At 41.4% G+C, this 19,592-nt stretch overlaps 1 protein-coding gene across 1 annotated transcript in view; it reads right to left on the bottom strand.

Moving 5' to 3' along the window:
• LOC119940386 (cytochrome b-245 heavy chain) overlaps window positions 1–17,999 on the bottom strand; it is a 31,381-nt gene extending 13,382 nt beyond the window's left edge. Inside the window, exons 1-6 of the mRNA XM_038760634.1 lie at window positions 17,506–17,999; window positions 14,268–14,363; window positions 12,796–12,906; window positions 4,901–4,985; window positions 3,188–3,336; window positions 838–1,028 (exon numbers count right to left, since the gene is read on the bottom strand). Coding sequence (XP_038616562.1) covers window positions 838–1,028; window positions 3,188–3,336; window positions 4,901–4,985; window positions 12,796–12,906; window positions 14,268–14,363; window positions 17,506–17,550 — 677 coding nt within the window. The 5' untranslated portion in view covers window positions 17,551–17,999. The remainder of the gene's footprint in view (window positions 1–837; window positions 1,029–3,187; window positions 3,337–4,900; window positions 4,986–12,795; window positions 12,907–14,267; window positions 14,364–17,505) is intronic.
• Between the last annotated feature and the right edge of the window lie 1,593 nt (window positions 18,000–19,592).

Below are 19,592 nucleotides of genomic sequence, written 5' to 3'. Positions count from 1 at the left end.
CCTGAGGCCCAGAGAAGTGAATTGACTTTCAGACAAGTGCTTTGGGTTCAATTTTTTTGTTTCATGGTATTTGTTGAGCACTTACTATGTGTTGGACACTGTGCTAAGCTCTGGGATAGACACAAGCTCATCAGGTTGGACACAGTCCCTGTCCAACATGGAGCTCACATTCTTAATCCCCACTTTACAGATGAGGGAATTGAGGCAAAGAAGTGACTTGCCCAAGATTATACAGCTAAGAGGTGGCAGCGTTAGGATTAGAACCCAGGTCCTTCTAACTCTCAGGCCCAAGCTCTATACACTAAGCTGTGCTGCTTCTCTAAATTCTCTAATTTACCCTCATGCAAAGATCAGTTGAAGTCATCGTGGCTTCCTGGAACATTGTACAATGATGAACAAATGATAACAAAGTCTACTTCATTTCTCTGGGCCTCAGTTACCTCGCCTGTAAAATGGGGATTGAGACCATGGGCCTAACTTGGGACAAGGGCTGTGTCCAAACCAATTTGCTTGTATCCACCCAGTGCTTAGTACAGTGCCTTGCACATAGTAAGCACTTTAAGGCCATAATTATTATCATTATTATGACATACACTTTTTCTGTCTAGTGGTTTTGGAGGTGGCAATAATCCACCATGATTATTCCCTGGGAGAAACAATGAATTTGTTGAAAGAAAATGAACTAAAGTGGGGTCCTTTGATTTCTAGCACCTCAATTTCTCCTGTGAATTGCACAGGCTAACTTCCACATCCCATCGACATCACACTCAACAAATTCCAAAACTGATGCCGTCATTGAAGAATAAATACTCTAGGATACGCTAACTACTTACTTACCCATATCCATGGATGGCAAGGCCGATAAAGAAGATGACAAAGAGATGGTGTGTGTACCAGAACACTTCAAAGTAAGACCTCCTGATGGTTTTGGTGGATGAGGTAATAATTAGTATGAGACACAAGGTGATTACCACTCCAGTGATTCCAGCCAGGTATGTGAAGGCCACTTTCAGACCACCCCAGGGGTTCTGGTAAAAGAATACAGACCACATCAATTTTTAAGTCATCAATCATTCAGTGATATTTATTGCTTGTGTGCAAAGCCCTGTACTAAGTGCCTGAGAGAGTCAAATGCAATAGAGTTGGTAACTATAATAATAATAATTATAGTATTTGTTAAGCGCTTACTATGTACCCAGCACTGTTCCAAGCGGTGGATACAAGGTAATTGGGTTGTCCCACATGGGACTTATGGTCTTAAGCCCCATTTTACAGATGAGATAACTGAGGCACAGAGAAGTGAATTGGCTTGCCCAAAATCACACCATGGACAAGTGATGGAGCCAGGATTAGAACCCACGCCCTCTGACTCCCAAGCCCATGCTCTTGCCACCAAGCTATGCTACTTCTCAACGGGTAGACCCGTTCCCTACCCACAGAGAGCTTACAGTCTATATGGGGCTGACAGACATTAAAAGAAATTACAGATGGGGAAATAGGAGCATATAAGGACACTTACGTATGTGTTGTAGGGCTACGGTAACTATCAAATTGCTTAAGGGGTATGCAGATAACGCAGAGGAAAAGGTGGATAAGGAAAATGAGGGCTTGTTCGGGAAGGCCTCTTGGAGGAGATGTGTGATTTTAGGAGGGTTTAGGAGGGTGTTTTAGGACAGTGGGCAAAGCGATGGTCTGGTGGATATGAAGGGGGAGCGTGTTTCAGGCACGAAAGAAAATGTGATCAAGGGGTGAGTGGCAAGATAGATGAGACTCAGGTACCGTGAGTAGGTTGGTGTGAGAAGAGTGAATTGTGTGGGCCGGGTTGTGAGCCCGCTGTTGGGTAGGGACCGTCTCTGTATGTTGCCAACTTGTACTTCCCAAGTGCTTAGTACAGTGCTATGCACACAGTAAGCACTCAATAAATATGATTGAATGAATGAATCAGTCAGGTAAGGTAGAAAGGGGAGAACTGACTGAATGCCTTGAAGCCGACAGTAAGGAGTTTCTGTTTGATGCAGAGGTGGATTCATTCATTCAGTCGTACTTATTTAGCGTTTAATGTGTGCAGGGCACTGTACTAGTGCTTAGGGGAGTACAATCCGACAATAAACAGGCACATTCCTTGCCCACAACAAGGTTACAGTCTAGAGTGGGGATGGGCAACCACTGGAAGTTCTTGAGGTGTGGGGAGGTATGGACCGAATGGTTTTTCAGAAAAATGATCTGGGCAGCAGAGCGAAGTATGGACTGGACAGACGCCTGGTCCCAAATGGGGCTCACATTCTTAATCCCCATTTTACAGATGGGGTAACTGAGACCCAGATAAGTGAAGTGACTTGCCCAAGGTCACACAGCAGACATGTGGGGGAACTGGCATTACTGTGGGCATAGGACTATACTACTAGATGCTGGGAGAGAATACATAGGTGGGAATTAAACATACTCTCTGTCCCTCATGGGGCTGACAATCTAAAAGTTCAAATGGGAAGAAAATATTGGAAACAAATCTATTCTACTATACTCTCCCAAGTGCTTAGTACAGTGCTCCACACAGAGTTAATGCTCAGTAAATACAATTGATTGATCCTTATTGATTGATGCTTAAATTTTGTCCCTCCCTGTGACCTTTAATTTATTTTAATGCCTTAATCAGGCCTCATGCTTTTTTTTATATCTTTTTTTTTTTTTACCACTGAAGATGACTGAAGATTAATCCTGCATTTGGTGATAGAATTTAAAAGAAAACCATCTAAAAAAATATATATTTAAGCAGGTCATATTTAAATATCAAAAGTAACCCATTCTGCTATTTCATGTAAGTAAATGATTAATATTTATAACTAATCCAATATTAATGTTAAAGATCTTTTGTCTAATATGAGAAAACATGATTGAAAATACTACCTGTGATGTGATTTAGCCCTATTTACAAACTACCAATCAGATGAAGCTCTCTCTCTTTCCCTGGTCCAGGATAGTACTTTGTCATTAAATTATATTCAACTGTATTTAATGAGCGTTTACTGGGTGCAGAGCACTGTACTAAGCACTTGTGAGAGTATAATTCAAGAATAAACAGACACATTTCCCTACCCACAACAAGCTTACAATTTAGATATGTAATAAAAGCATGTGTGACTGACTTTTTTCCCATTTAAGCATGTCTCAGGGAACAGTGATGGCTTACCTCTATTTTATCTTTGACGAAGTTCACGTAGGTCTGATTTACCTTATCCTCAAAGACAGAGAGTGCTACTGAATATTCATCAGAAGAAATATTGACTTTGGCATTCACACACCACTCAACATTGAATAAATGTGCAATGGTGTGGATTGCTAGGAAGGACAGAAAACAACACAGAAGAAAGGTTAAGCTTGAAATTATAATCACTGCACGACTTACTCCCAATTAGTCTAGGGCATCTGATGTGTAAGCTCGTTTTGGGCAGGGAATGTGTCTATTTTTTATCATATTGTTCTCTCCCAAGCACTTAGTACAGTGCTCTGCACACAGTAAGCGCTCAATATATACAATTGAATGAGTGAATAAATGAATTCTCACCCTTTCCTGTTTGATTCCCTACAATCAGCCTCTCAAGAAATAATAACTGTGGTATTTATCAAGCGCTTACTACATGCTGAGGACTGTACTAAGCTCTGGGATAGATACAATTCAGTCAGCTGAGATACAGTCGCTGAGACACAGATTAGGGGGCTCATATTCTAAAGGGGAGGCAAAGTGGGTATTTAATGCCCATTTGACATATGAGGAAACTGAGGCACAAAAAAGTTAAGTGACTCACCTAAGGTGACCCGGCAGGTAAGTAGTGGAGCAGAGATTAGAAACCTGACCCCTTGATTGTGTCCAACCTGATTATCTTGTATCTGTCTCAGCACTTAGTACACTGCAGACACAGAGTAAGCACTTAGTAAAAACCACCATTTATTATTACTTGACTCCAATATTTGTGCTCTTTCCACAAGATCCCCTGTCGCTAAAGCTCAGAAAATGGGAGAGAGGTTGACTCAATGAGCTGCAGATTGTCATAATAAACAGCAGGAGACAGAGATGCCCAAAGTGGTTTTTGTTTGTTTCTTTGTTTGTTTGGTTTGGTTTGGTTTTAATGGTATTGGTTAGACACTTAGTATGTGCCAGGCACTGTATTAAGTGCTGAGGTATTGACACCTGCCTCACATGGGGCTCACAATCAGTCCGTATTTTATAGATGAGGTTAGTGAGGCCCAGAGAAGCTACTGAATTCAGATGCATTTCTTACAAAACAAATGAAGTAGTGATAATAATAAAAACATTTATTAATATTATTTTATGGTATTTGTTAAGCACTTCTATGTGCCCAGCTCTGTTCCAAGTGCTGGGATAAGTACAAGATATTCAGGTTGGACATGGTCCCTGTCCCACATGGGGTTCACAATCTAAGTACGAGGATATAGGATTTAATCTCCATTTTACAGATGGGGAAACTGAGGCACAGAGAAGTTCAGTGACTTGCCAAGGTCACACAGCAGACAAGTGGCAGAGCCGGGATTAGGACCCAGGCCTTCTGACTCTCCACTGTGCCACACGGTATTAATTCAGACCTAGACACACCTTAAATCTGTTTCCAAAAGGGAACTCAGCACTTAGAACAGTGCTGGACACAGAGTGAGCACATAACAAATGCCACACCACTAATAATGATCAGAGCTCAGTGGAGTTGAATACATTGCCTTCTGGTGCTAATTCTAGACTGCTCTGAGGACTTTGACTTCCTCCCTTACAAGAGCAAAAATGACAGCTTTCACCATAATCCCGAAGAGCGTGTGTGGAGTGTGAGTATCCATAGATGGGAGAAAGTCTTCCTATAAAAATGTTGATGCTCATAATAGTCTACAAACTTACTAGTGTGCAGCGCAATCATCCAGGCCACCATTTTGTGGAATGTTAGATTCCGGTCCAATTGCCTCCTGATACGCGTTGAACAGCACTTGGAATAAGGAGAAGAAAGAGTCACAAGAGTTTCAGCAGCCACTTAATGAATCAGGGAAAGCACCTTCTGAGAATTCATGGCAACAGTCTCTAAAAATGTGCCTCTTGCGTAGGAAGTGAATCTAGCCACCCGGTCTTTAACTGAAACCTAAAAGTATGATCCCAACTGTTAAAAACGATTATACACTCTTTCGATTAATTCAAAATGGACATCTTGCAAAACTCCACAAAATGGCTTGGGCCCTAGAGGTAATTTTGCCTGTGGATACACTTGCTCAATTCATCATCCCCTTTAATTTATTTTAAGGTTTCCTTACCAACAGGAGAAGCATTACAAGCATGGTCCCATAAAATCCCACGGCATTCCCAGTATTCCTTTAGACTGTATGCTCTTTTTTTGTTGTTGTTGTTTTTATGGTCCTTGTTAAAAGTTCACTACTAGCCCAGCACTGTACTAAATGCTGGGGTAGATAGAAGGTAATCTTTTTTTATGGTATCGGTTAGGCACATACTATGTGCCAGGCACTGTTCTAGACGCTGAGGTCGATAAAAGCTAATTAGGTTGGACACTGTCCATGTCCCATGTGGGGCTCACTGTCTAAAGCTCCATTTTACAGATGAGGTAACTGAAGCCCAGAAAAGTGAAGTGAATGGCCCAAGTTCACAGAGCAGACAAGCGGCAGAGCAGGATTAGAACCCATGGGCTCAAACTCTAAGGAGGAGAGAGTAGAATTTATTCCCCATTTTACTGATGAGGAACTTGAGTCACAGAGAAGTTAGGTGACTTGCCCAAGGTCAAAGAGCAGATAAATGGCAGAGCAGGAAATAGAACCCAGACCTTCTGGTTCCCAGGCCTGTGCACTTTCCACTAGGCCATGCTGCTTCCTGATGTGAGCAGGGAATATGTCTACCAACTCTGTTATACTGTACTCTCCCAAGCACTAAGTACAGTGCTCTGCATAGAGTAAGTGCTATTAATGTCTCTCTCCCCCTCTAGACTGTAAACTTGTTGTGGGCAGGGAATGTGTCTGTTTATTATGTTGTATTCTTCCAAGTGCTTAGTACAGTGCTCTGCACACAGTAAGCACTCAATAAGATTGACTGACTGATTTACAGGTGGCAGATAGGCATTGTAAGATGTTAAGAAGAGCCATACCCAGGTCAGAGAAATGGCCATCTATCCTTGTATTTTGCCTCCCACAGTGACAACAAAACATTTGCAAGAGCAGTGTGATGGTTTGACAATGAAAGTCCCCGGGTAGCTCCCAAATCACAATTAAAAGAAATTGAGGGGCAGTGGGAAAATGTTCTGAATGCAAATTCCAGAAACAGGATCCAGAAAGTCTGGGTGGACTCATTCATCCATTCATTCAATCATATTTATACATCCATTCATTTATTCAAATTTACAGTCATTTATTGTGTGCAGAGCACTGTACTAAACACTTGGGAGAGTACAATACAACAATAAACGAGTTGTCCACAATGAGTTTACTCTTCTGTCACACAGCACAACCCTCCGTCCTGGTTCTTTGTGTCTCAAAACACCTCACCTCGAAAGTGTGAAAGAGCTAAGTTCTATTTCAATAAAGCATGGCTTTAGCACGGCACTTCCCCGTAGAAACCATTTCACGTTATGTTGATGTTGTGAAAAAAAACCTATCAAGCTCTCTCGTGGTTCCCTGTTAAAGCCTTCTTACCTAACCAGTTCAGCCTTTTGATTATTTGACTCATTTCTGAATGTTTCCAGCAGCAAAGAACAAGTTATTTTTACAGCTTTTTAATTTCTTCCTTTTCTTAAGGGTGACAGTTTCTACTTCCGGAATAAAGAGTTTCAATAGCGTTTTAAAGTATTCGAGAGCTAGAGAAGTGACACTGAAGCTCCAGGAATCAAGAGGGAAAAGGCTTGGCTCGATTTTAACTCTTAGCATCTTAATGGAAAATGAAAGAGCAGTGGGGAGCTTCCCTGATAAATATCACGTAGGGAGCAGTGGCCTGAATGTTTTTGTGTCTGGACTAGGGCTCACTTGGGGAGGGGAAAAAGAAGAGCTAGTGCTAACAGAACTATTTGTTAAGTGCTTGCTATGAGTCAGACACTGTACTAAGCTCTGGTGTAGATATAAGATCATCAGATTGGACACAGTCCCTGACCTACGTGGGGCTCACAGGCTAAGGAAGAGGGACAAGAGGTTTTTTAATCTCCATTTTGAATATAAAGAAACTGTGGCACAGAGAAGTGAAGTGACTTGCCCAAGGTCATGCACCAACCAAGGGGTGGAGCTAGGTAGGATTAGAACCCAGGACCTCTAACTCCCAGGCCCGTGCTTTTTCTCCTCTCCCAGGGCTGTGTTGGTGGATTGGCATGGACAGGGCAAGGATTTGGTGATCGCCACAGATGCTGAGGAGCAACGCCTGGCTGTCTCACGGAAGGAAAGGGGAAGAAACTATTAGTAAAGGAGAAGTGGAGCAAAATGAAAAGCACAGAGTTCATGTCAAAAACAATAACATGGATTGAATATCCAGCCTTGAAAAGTACTACCTAGGAGGCTTATTACATTTGTACACACACACACACACACACACACACACACACACACACACACACACACGCACGCACCGGCTTTCTGCCTCCTCCTCTAGACGTAACGTCTTTGTGGTAAGGAGTCGTGTCTACCAACTCTGTTCCATCGTACTCCCCCAAGCACTCAGTACAGTGCTCTGCACACAGAAAGTGCTCAATAAATACCACTGAATTTTTGATCGGCATTCTGGGTTGGTAGTCCAGTCCAGACCCCACATGGGGCTCACAATTCTTTAATCCCCACTAAACAGATGAGGTAACTAAGGCACCAAAACCTAAGTGACATGCCCAAGGTCACATAGCAGTATTTGTTAAGTGCTTACTAAGGTGCTTACTAAGCACTGGGGGAGATATAAGACAGCAAGGTAGGACACAGTGTCTTTCCCAGTGTAGTTTACAATCTAAAGAGGAGGAAGAACAGGTAATTCCTCATTTGCTGATCAGGAAAATGAGGCACAGAGAAGTTAAGTGACTTGTCTGAGGCCCTACAGGAGGCAAGTGACAGATCCCGGATTAGAACTCAGGACTCTAGGCCCATATTCTTTTCACTAGGCAACAATATTTCTCAAAATAATTCATTCTACTAAGAAAATCAGAAGTTTGTGAGACTCAGGGCTGGCTTTCCTTCTACATGCTTCTGCCTAGGAGTCATCTTTTTCAATTCAATTGTATTTACTGAGACCTACTGTATGTAAAGGATCTTCAAAGGGAAAAACTATTGATACAATAATAATAATGATAGTGGTGTTAAGCACTTACAGTTCGCCAAATGTTGTTTTAAGCACAGGAGTAAAAACAAGGTAATCATATTGGACATGGTTTCTCTCCCACAATGGGACTCACAGTCTAAGTAGGAGGGGGAAGAGGGGTTGAATACCCATTTTACAGCTGAAGAAACTGAGACTCAGAGACGTCATGGGACTTGCCCAAGGTCATACAGCAGGTAATTGGAAATGTCAGGATTAGAAGCTAGGTTCTCTGACTCCCAAGCCCATGCTCTTCCAGTAGACCCTGCTGCTTGATATTTCAGCCTTTGGCTCAAACCATCCTTTAAATATCCTAGATTAGATTTATGTTGCCTTTGCCAGGCACTATCTCTGAAGGTTGCACTTCCTTCCAATTTAGAAACTTTGAATGACCAATTTCCCTCTCTTATTTCACATCGCTTCAGGGTTGGGGCATTGCGTGTGAGATTAGGCAGCCCTGATAATCAGAGTTTTTCAAAACCAAATATTCAATCCTTGATATGATAATTAGTAATAAGGCATAAAGGAATAATTAAGGTACTATGTGACAAACAATATTCTAAGCTGTGGAGTAGATATAAGTTATTTGCAACAGACAAACCCTGACCCTAACCCTAAATAGCCCCTATCTCACCTCAAGCTCAAAAATCTAAGAGTTGGGAGAACAGTTATTAAATCCCCATTTTACTGGATGAGGAAACTAAAGCACAGAAGGTTGTGTCCAAAGTGCCCAAAGTCACAAAGCAGACAAGTGATGGAGCCAGGATTAGAACCCAGATCCCCTAACTCCTAGGTCTGTGCTCTTCCTACTAGCCTTTTTTTTTTTTTAAAAAAAGGTATTTGTTACTATGTGCCCGGCACCATACTAAGCACTGGGGTAGGTACAAGCTAATCAGGTTGGACCCAGTCCATGTCCTACGTGGGGCTCTAAACTGAAATTCTACCATCTCTGTTATATTGTTCTCTCCCAAGCGCTTAGTACAGTGCTCTACACATCACAAGCAATCAGTAAATATGATTGATTGATTGGGGCCCACAGTCTTAATTCCTATTTTCCAGATGAGGTAACTGAGGTACAGAGAAGTGAAGTGACTTGTTCAAGGTCACAAAGCAGACAAGTGGCAGAGCTGGGATTTGAACCCAGGTCCTGTGACGCCCAGGTCTGTGCTCTTTCCACTAGGCCATGCTGCTTCCCACTTTTTTGCATGAACTCTGCACTTTCCATTTTGCTCTACTTCTCATTTATGACTGGTTTCTTTCACCATGCTTCCATAATATGCCCAATCATTCTGCTTTAACTTCAAAATATTTTTAAAGTGTTATGGATTAACTAATTAAGTTGCCTAGGCAAGGCATTAAGGCTGAAGTTTGCACTTGCTTCTAAATTGGCAAGGTTGAATAATTGGAGCCAAGATACCTTAGGAGCTCTGAAATTATACGTATCATCACCTCAGAAGGCTCAGCTCACTTTCAAAGCCGGTAAGTGCCAAACCAGTGAATGATCGATTATTGATTGCTAATTTCAAAACAAAAAAATCATTCTTCAAATGATCTACACTGAAAAATTTCAATGAATCAATCAATAGAGCTTATTGAGCAATTACTCTGTGCCCAGGACTGAGAAGTGATGTAATTCTTTCCTTACTTTGGGACACTGTTTATGCACCACTTTTGCTGCACTGAGCAATAAGTGACATTGCCAAATATCTTGCTTTTGGTGATGGTAATCTGACTACAATGGATTGGATGTGCAATTAGGCCCCATGGGGAAAGAAAGATTTCTTCACAAGGCCCCCTGATGAAAACCCTGTCTATTTCTAATTTCTCACTTCCCCCCTACTATTGTAGCCTATAAATATCAGCCAGTAAAGGGGGGTTGGATTCAAAAAGGGGCAAAATAGCCTTAATTGGTCTCCTTGCTGGTCGTCAACCGTGCTTCATTTTTTTCATCTTGCAGCGACTTAATTAGAACAGCACCTAAACTGGTCCATCACCTCCCCTGGACAGAATGATTGCTGCAGTTATTCAAGCTGATAAGATGGCAGGATGGGTGTTTGTTTTTCTTATGAATGATCCATCGATAGATCGATTGATAGTATTTATTGAGCGCTTACTTTGCGTGGAGCACTGTATGAAGTGCTTGGGAGAGTACGGTACAACAAAAGTTGGTAGACATTTCCTGCCCACAACGAATTCACAGTCTAGGAGATGCTCTGCTAATAACTATGGTATGTTTGAATCACTCAGCTTTAAATAGTATATTTTGTGAAGACTGGAATTGAGAACAGGGGTTTCCATCACAGTATTAGCCATATAAGTATCACTTAAGGACATAAAGATAAAAGGGCATAATATTAGAGAAGCAGCGTGGCTTAGTGGAAAGAACATGGGCTTGGGAGGCAGAGGTCATGGGTTCTAATCCCGGCTCTGCAACTTGTCAGCTGTGTGACTTTGGGCATGCCACTTAACTTTTCTGCACCTCAATTACCTCATCTGTGTAAAATGGGAATTAAGTCTGGGATCTCCATGTGGGACAACCTGATTACCTTGTGTCTACCCCAGTGCTTAGAACGGTGCTTGGCACATAGGAAGTGCTTAACAAATACCATAGTTATTATTATAAGGATATATTATATAAGGATATATATATACATATATATGCATGTATAGGGATATAAGGATATTATACAAGGATTATATATAAGGATATAAGGACATGGATATAAGGACATAAGGATATACAGTCCTCTAGACTGTAAGCTCTTTTTGGGTAGGGAATGTCTCTGTTTATTGTGGTACTGTACTCTACCAAGTGCTTAGTACAGTGCTCCATACACAGAAAGCACTCAATAAATACGACTGAAATGATGCCATTACTGGAAAACATTAATGGCTCCTCTAGCCTAGTGACAACAGAACACTGAAGCAAGATTATTTCATTGTCCTCTTGGACAGTCATCCTCGTGGTTTAAGGATGGGCCATTCAAGTTTTCCTAGTTCACTCCAGAAATTTCTTATTGACCTTAGAATTCTGAGAATGAATCAATCCCTTGTATTTATTGAGCACTTACTGCAGACAGAGCTCTGTAGTGAATACTTGGGAGAGTACAATACAATGTTCCCTTCCCACAACAAACTTAGGGTCTAGAGGGGGAGACAGACATTACTGTAATTTAGAATACCTAATTTATAGTTAGGTACACAAATGCTGTGGGGCTGAGAGTGAAGCAAATACCAAATGCCTCAAGGCACAGATTCAAGTGCCTAGGCCACTCGGAAGGCAGAAGGAGATGGGAAAAAGAGGACTTAGGGAAGATTTCTTGGAGGAAATGTGACCTTAATAAGGGTTTCGAGGTGGGAAGAGTGGTGGTCTGGTCTATATGGAGGGGGAGAGAGTTCCAGGTCAGAGGGAGGATGTGGGAAAGGGATTGGCAATGAGATAGATGAAATCAGGGCACATAGATGAAATAAACCATGGGAAATGAAAATGAACTCTGTCTGAATAAAGGTCATTTTGATTTTTTTCCTAGTCTCAGCTGTTACCAGTCATCTTGAACTTCACAATTACTCTCACCCTATTAAATCGATAGCTCCTCTTTTCTGCAACCTTTATTTCCCAGGAGGCAAAGCTAGTTTGAAAATGTATCATACTTCAAACTAAATGTTTCCTCATTAAAAAAAATACTGTTTAAAATTCTCACCCCTTTTTAGGAGTTTTTTTTATTATGAACTTACACGTGTGTGTGTGTGTGTGTGTGTGTGTGTGTGTGTGTGTGTGTATGTGACTTTGGGCAAGCCACTTAACTTCTCTGTGCCTCAGTTACCTCATTGGTAAAATGGTGATTAAGACTGTGAGCCCCACGTGGGACACCTGGTCACCTTGTATTCCCCCCAGCACTTAGAACAGTGCTTCGCACATAGTAAGCGCTTACCAAATACCATCATTATTATTATATATGAATATATCATTCAGTGCCACACAGTGAATTTAATCAATATTGTTGACCACTCTAAAAACATAGTCTGGTGGGCCTGGGAGTCAGAGGACCTGGATTCTTATCCCAGCTCCACTACCTGCTGGTTGGGTGACCGTGGGCAAGTCACTTCACTTCTCTGTGCCTCAATTTCCTCATCAGTAAAATGGGGATTCAATACCTGATCTCCCTCCTCTTTAGAACTGTGAGCCCCATGTAAGTCGGGGACTGTGTCTGAACTGATTATCTTGTATCTATGTCAGAGCTCAGCACAGTGCTTGGCACATAATAAACGCTTAACAAATACCACAATTATTACTCTAGCCAAGGGTACCCAGTGTAGAATTCTCACTTTTGCAATCCTGATGAAATCCTGGTTTGCTTCCTCCAGAGAAGGGACGTAGACAATTGTGAACTTCTAAAATTTGAGGAACTCAGATATTACCTTGGCTGCTTAAGGAGACACCAAATGTGAGGGCAGGGGAATAAAGCCTTTCTTAATCTTACCGCACTTGATCCTCTGAGGAAGGACAGCAAATTTCGACAGACGGGGAGCAGGATCAACATACAGTTGAAATTCAGGCAGGCAGCAGGGGCTCTTGCAAGTGCCAGGGCGGACTAGAATATAATACACCAAAAAGCAGAATGAATCACATAGCATATAAATTAGGTACTTATGAAAATGCATTTGCCTTCAATTTTTTCTTTGTTGTTGTTACTGGACTGTACGGCTAATGATCTGTTCACTGAAACCTTAAGAACAGTCGTGAGACCTGCATGTTTTCGATTGTTGATTCAATAGCACTTACTGTGTGCAGAGTACTGCGTTAAGCGCTTTGGGGTGGGGGGGGCGGGTATAATGAAGTAGACATGATCCCTGTGTAATGAAGTAGACATGACCCCTGCCCTCAGTGAGCTAACAGCCTCAAAACTTGAACCGTTAGTTTGAGGATCTAAAACTATTGACAATGAAAAACAAAAGCAAAAAACCTTTTCTTTTCTTAATTCCCTCTCCCTATTCACACTGGACTCCCATCCTCCAAATAAAGGAAGCACAAAAAACCAAATAGATAGGCAGAAATGTGAGTTATTTTGCCACGAGGGAAAGATCACGAAATTCAAATGCAAACCGAGCTTCTAAAGCCCCTTTGTGACCTTCAGAACTGAAACTACCCTAGGGGCTCTCTTGGGTGTGGTAACACAGAAAACTCCCAAAAGGAAGGACTGGTTTTCAGAAAAAAAAAAATGAAAAGAAAAAAGAAACCACTTTATAAAATGTTCCCTCATCATGGAAAATTTCCCTTGGATTATGAAAATATTGATGATATAATTTTTTTATGCTCAAAGCAACATTTTATAACCATCTTTGGTTTAACTATATTGTGCAACTTTCTTTAAACCAGGAAGTTTCTAAAGTGGACATTCTTACCAGGAAATCCCAATAAGATCGTAGGGTTAGTGGCAGCGGGGGGGAGAAGGGGAAAGATTTGAGGGGCAGAAGTTCCTTAATTTCAGCCTAGCTACTCTGAGCAGAACAGCTTGGAGTCACTTAGAGTAGTTAGAGCCAGTAAGGAAATTCTCATGAGCCTTTTGGAGCTAGACATGGTCAACACAATCATCCAGATGAGCACCATCCAATGGAATTCTGGCATCCCAGTGGTCCTGAGACTAGAATTCTCCTTTTTGAAAGTATCAGTAATGTTGACTCCTCTTGCCTCTTTTGTGAATTACAAACTTGTTTCCCTAGGAGAATCAACCCATCTATCCATCAATAGTGTTTACTGAGTGCTTACTGTGTCCAGACCACTGTTCTAAGTGCTTGGGAGACCACAATACACCAGAGTTGATGGATATGTTCCCTGCCCACAGTTAATTTACAATATAGAGGAATCAGTCAGTGGCATTTATTGAACACTATGTTCAGAACACTGTACTAAGCACTTGGGAGAGTACAATAGAGACAACTGTTTTATACTTACTCCAAGAAGCTTGCGGGTATAGAAGAATTTATCTGGAAGGGCATAGACATTGTAGTACCACACAAATAGGAAAACATTTAGTCCCAGCCATACCAGCTGCAAAAAAAACAGAAGCAAATTCCTATAGGTCAAGAGAAATCTTCGTATCTCCAAAGTATTTTAAACAGCAGCCAGACTTCATCCAGTCAGTCAGTCAACTGTATTTATTGAGTTCTTACTGTGTGCAGGGCAGTGTACTAAGTGCCGGGGAGAGTACAATACTAGAACAGAAACATCCCATTCCCACGAGTTTACAGTCTAGAGTGGGAGACAAATATCAACCTAAATAAATAAATTACAGATATGTATGTAAGTATTGTGAGGCTGGAAAGGGGCAGTGAATAAAAGGGTAACTCAGAAGGGAACTGAAGAAAAGGAAAAGGGGGCTTTGTCAGGGAAGTCCCCTTGGAGGAGATGTGCCTACAGTAAGGCTTTGAAGGAGGGGAGAGTAATTGTTTGTCAGATATGAAGAGGAAGGGCAATCCAGGCCAGAGGCAGGACATGAGCGAGAGGTTGGCGGCAAGACAGATGAGATACTGTATTGATACTAATATTCTACCCAATTTTATCTTATATCCATAAGGCTACCCGGTCCTGGTCTTTTTTTATGGAACTTGTTAAGTGCTTGATATGTACCAGGCACTGTACTAAGCACTGGGGTAGATACAAAATAATCAGATTGGATACAGTCCATGTCCCACATGTGGCTCACAGTCTTAATCTCCATTTTACCGATGAGGGAACTGAGGCACAGAGAAGTGAAGTGACTTGCCCAACGTCACATAGCAAACATGTGGTGGAGCCGGGATTAGAACCAGGCATATGCTCTATCCACTAGGTCATGCTGCTTCTCAGGATAATTGAGACTTCTGTGAGGATAATTCTCTCCCTGAGCTGGGCAGGGAATGTGTCTGCTTTATTGTTACATTGTACTCTCCCAAGCACTCAGTACAATGCTCTGCATACAGTAAGTGCTCAATAAATATGACCGACTTCATCTAGTTGCTTTTACCAGATTGTGATACTGCCCATTTCCTCTATCAATCAATCAATCAATAAATGATATTTATGAAGCACTTACTGTGTGCGGAGCACTGTCTAAGTGCTTTGGAGAGTACAATACAACAGAGTTGGTAGACACATTCCCTACCCATAAGGAGCTTACAGTCCATGGGGGGAATCAGTAATTAAAATAAATTACGGATATATAAATAAGTGCTAGGGAGGGGGAGGGTGGAGTGAATATCAATATAATGATAATAATAATAATGATAACAATTGGGTTTTCTTAAGTGCTTGCTCTATACCAAGCATTCGTATTAAGCAATAGCATAGATATAAAATAATCAAGTCATAGGGGTTCACGGTCTAAGGGGGAGGGAGAACAGGTATTTCATCCCCATTTTACAGATGATGTAACTGAGACAAGAAGTTAAGTGACTTGCCCAAGGCTATGTGGCAGATAAGTGGTGGAGTTGGGATTAGAACCCAGTCCCCAATACCCAAGCATGTGCTCATTTCACTAGATCCTGCTGCCCTTCTCAAGTAGGAGGTAAAACTCTCTGTGGCTGGCATTAGAAACCTAACCCTGAGTTTAGCACAATTTGAGATATGTAAATGAAACCTCTAGTTTCCTCCAGCAATCACTTTACTGGCTCTTTCTTCACCCTCATCACACTCTTGGTTTAATTTAATTTATCCAATCTTAATCCAACTTCTAGCAGAGAAATACAAAGTAAATCATAGTTACCCATTTTTAAAAATAATAGTACTTATACTGGTACTTGTTAAATGCTTACTATGTGCCAAGCACTGTGCAAGTCCTGGGGTAGATACAACTTAACCAGGTTCTAAAATGCATGAGTTAGTCATCAAGCATAATTAGAATTCCCAAATTGAGCAGTAAAACACCCAGAAGGAATATCCGAGCCATTGGTCTTGTCAGAATAAGATATCTGTACTCTTGATTTTCATACAAATCTTCTCGAATGTAGAGGATGACTTGAGGAATCAACAGATCAAACGATCCTATTCATTGAGTGCTTACTGTATGTCGAGCAATCTACAGTCACGGTATTATTGAGTGCCTACTGTGTGCAGAGCACTGTACTAAACCCTTAGGAGAGTACAATATAACAGAGTGGTAGACAAGGTTCCCTGCCCATGAGAAGATTATGGTCGCAATGGCACGTTTCTTAAACATCCTACTTCTTATAGGTTTCTCATTACCGGCAAAACAGGAACTCGGTTTGGGAATTGTAGCTTGACACTTTGGCTGTTCCAATGCCCTGTTTGCTATCTTACTTGGGATTTATTCAGAACTGTCTAAACTAGAGAGGCAGAACTTCTTGGCTGGAATAACAATTTGGGAAAACTTTCATTAGCAGAACTTAGTGGGTAGAGTATGGGCCTGGGAGTCAGAAGGTCCTGAGTTCTAATCCCAGCTCCTCCATTTGTCTGCTATGTGACTGTGGGTAGGTTACGTCACTTCTCTGTGCCTCAGGTACTTCATCTGTAAAATGAGGTTTAAGTCTATGAGCCCCATGTGGGACTGTGTCCAACCTGATTTGCTCTTAACTACTCCAGCGTTTAGTACAGTATCTGGAACATAGTAAGCAAATATATAATAAAGAATTGTGGTTTGGGTTACACACCTACTGCGTGCCAGTTACTGTACTAAGCGCTGGTAGATACAAGGTAAATGGGTTATACACAACCCCTGTCCCACAGTGGGCTCACAGTCTTAATCCCTATTTTACAGATGAAGCAACTGAGGCACAGAGAAGTAAAGTGACCTACCCACAGTCACACAGCAGATAACTGGTGGAGCTGGTGTAAATAAGTAGCAATTATTATTATTATTATCATTATTATTACTACTACTACTACTAAGAGGAGACATTGAGAAAATCCTGAGCAGAACTCTGATGGACAGTTCCAACTTCGTTTTATAGATCAGTTTCTTTTTTTCCCCAAGAGAAAAATCTACTACCTAAACAACTCAAGTAGACACAAGTTAAAGCAGAGAGAAATGACAGACTAGCAGGTTGGAGAATGGCCTGCAAAATGGACTATAGTGAATTGAATAGAAGTTTTGAGTCGATTTGATATCAAATTCTGGGAATAATGAAACTACCGCCCAGGTTTGACTCCCGATTGGAAAGACACATCAAAGTTAAATATTTCATCTAGTACTCACGATGACAAGGATGGAGACTCCTTCATTCTCTATCCAGTTGCCCATGATTACACGAGGTGAATGCACTCAATCCGTCTCTTCTTCTGCACTATGTTTCTTCTTCGCATAGGGAAGTGAAAACAGCCACGCTGGTGCAATCTATTTCCTTTTTTATTATCAGAAATTAGCTAACCATTTGTCAATAAATATTTTCATGTACACTCTAAATATCTTCAGCCACGGAGACTTTTCATTTCAGTGGCCTGACATCAACTAAAGAGGTGGAAAGGAAAGTTTACTTTGAATGGAGAAGCAATTTACAGAGATAAAATATCCCCGGTGTAGTAGCCATCCAGTGGTGTGAGCTTTGCCCATTTAATTGATTTATCGATAAATGGTATTTTTTAAGCATCCTTTTGGGCTGGATGGGCTGAACATTCTACCAAACAAATCCCGGGAGTGGGATTCTCTTAGAGTAGTGCAGCACCGTGGCCTAGTGAAAAGAGCACGGGCCTGGGAGTTAGGATGCCTGGTTTCTAATCCCAGCTCTGCCACTTGTCTGTTGTGTGTCCTTGAGCAAGGCACTTCATTTCTCTAGGCCTCAGTTTCCTCAACTGCAAAAAGGGGGCAAAATACCCATTCTCCCTCCTCTTTAGCCCTGTGTGGAACAGGGACTGTCTGACCTGATTATCTGGCATCGACTCCAGAGTTTAGTACAGTGCTTAGAACATAGTAAGTGCTTAACAAATACCACAGTTATTATTATTATTACTAGAATAGTGGGGGCTAGGAGCATTCTTCATGGCCTGAATGTATTCAGTTTGTTCATTTTCCCTTGTCCCATTCTAAGATGCGAAAAATCCCTCTCAGGAAATCATCCCTCATTCTGATTATGAGGAGCTAAAGTGTGTTTTTCCTCTTTGCTTCTTTCTCCACAGAATAAATCAATGGTATTTTTGAGGGCTTAGTGTGTGCAGTAAGTAATACAGCAGAATGGTAGACATGCTCCCTGTACATGAGTGTACAATCTAGAGGGGAAGACAGATATTATTTAGAAGACAGATATTACTTATATCAATATATCAATCATCTCTTCTAGAAATGGCTGTCCAGACTTGAAAAGTAAGGTCACCTTTTGTTTGAATCATTCAAGAGCAGTGCAGTGGTCTTGCTCTGCCCCAAGCCCAGAGGATGGGCTTCCACAAGACAATTCCTCCACACGGTCCCTCACATAGATGCATGGGAATTTAGCCCTGAATGGTGTCATCACTGAAAACAAAGGAGAAGCAGACATATTAATCAAGAACTTATGTACTTACTATGTGCCAAGCACTGTACTCAGAGCTAGCTTGGATACAGGATAATCAAATTGGACCACATGCAGTCTAAAAGGGAGGGAGAACAGGCATTTCATCCCCACTTTACAGCTGAGGAAATTGAGGCACAGAGAAGGTTAAGAGAGTCACCCAAGATGGCACAGCAGGCAAGGGGCAGAGCTGGGATTAGAACCCAGGTCCTCTGATTCCTAGGCCCGTGTTCTTTCCACAGGGACACTCATCTTTAATCAATAAATGAATAGCATTTAGGGAGTTCTTGATGGATTCAGAATATAGCGCTAATTGGGACAGAACAGTTACTAGGAGAGAGAGAGAGTGTGTGAGAGCAAACCCTAAACAGAAATTTGCCTTTTAGCACCTTAATCATATTATACACAATTGGTAAATTGCCTGGATTTATCTAGGTGTTCTACAATTACTAGGCACTATCATGCCTGCGTGTGTGTGCTTATAAACTGACCCAGAAGTGAGCATTTTAACACCAATTCACACTTTACACAATTGGTAAATTCTCTGGATTTACGTAGGTATTCCTAAGGTGGATCTAATTTATATATACCCAAACGGGCATTTCTCCATGAACAAGATAGTCACTTCACCCTTTTCTTTTCCAAATAGGTAAGTTGTTGAGCTGTAGTAATCATCTCCTTTTTATTTCTGGAAGCTATTTGTTATCAGATGATTCCAGGCCTTTCTTTTCCCCTAGCTTGTCCTACTGTGTTAACTTTTTCATACCTGCATGAATGGATTCTCTAAACTGAGACATTTTTG

Source organism: Tachyglossus aculeatus, chromosome 18 (genome assembly GCF_015852505.1).
Source record: "Tachyglossus aculeatus isolate mTacAcu1 chromosome 18, mTacAcu1.pri, whole genome shotgun sequence".
NCBI lineage: Eukaryota > Metazoa > Chordata > Mammalia > Monotremata > Tachyglossidae > Tachyglossus > Tachyglossus aculeatus.
Note: the sequence above shows the minus strand (reverse complement) of the source record. Positions and strands in the feature narration are given on the sequence as shown.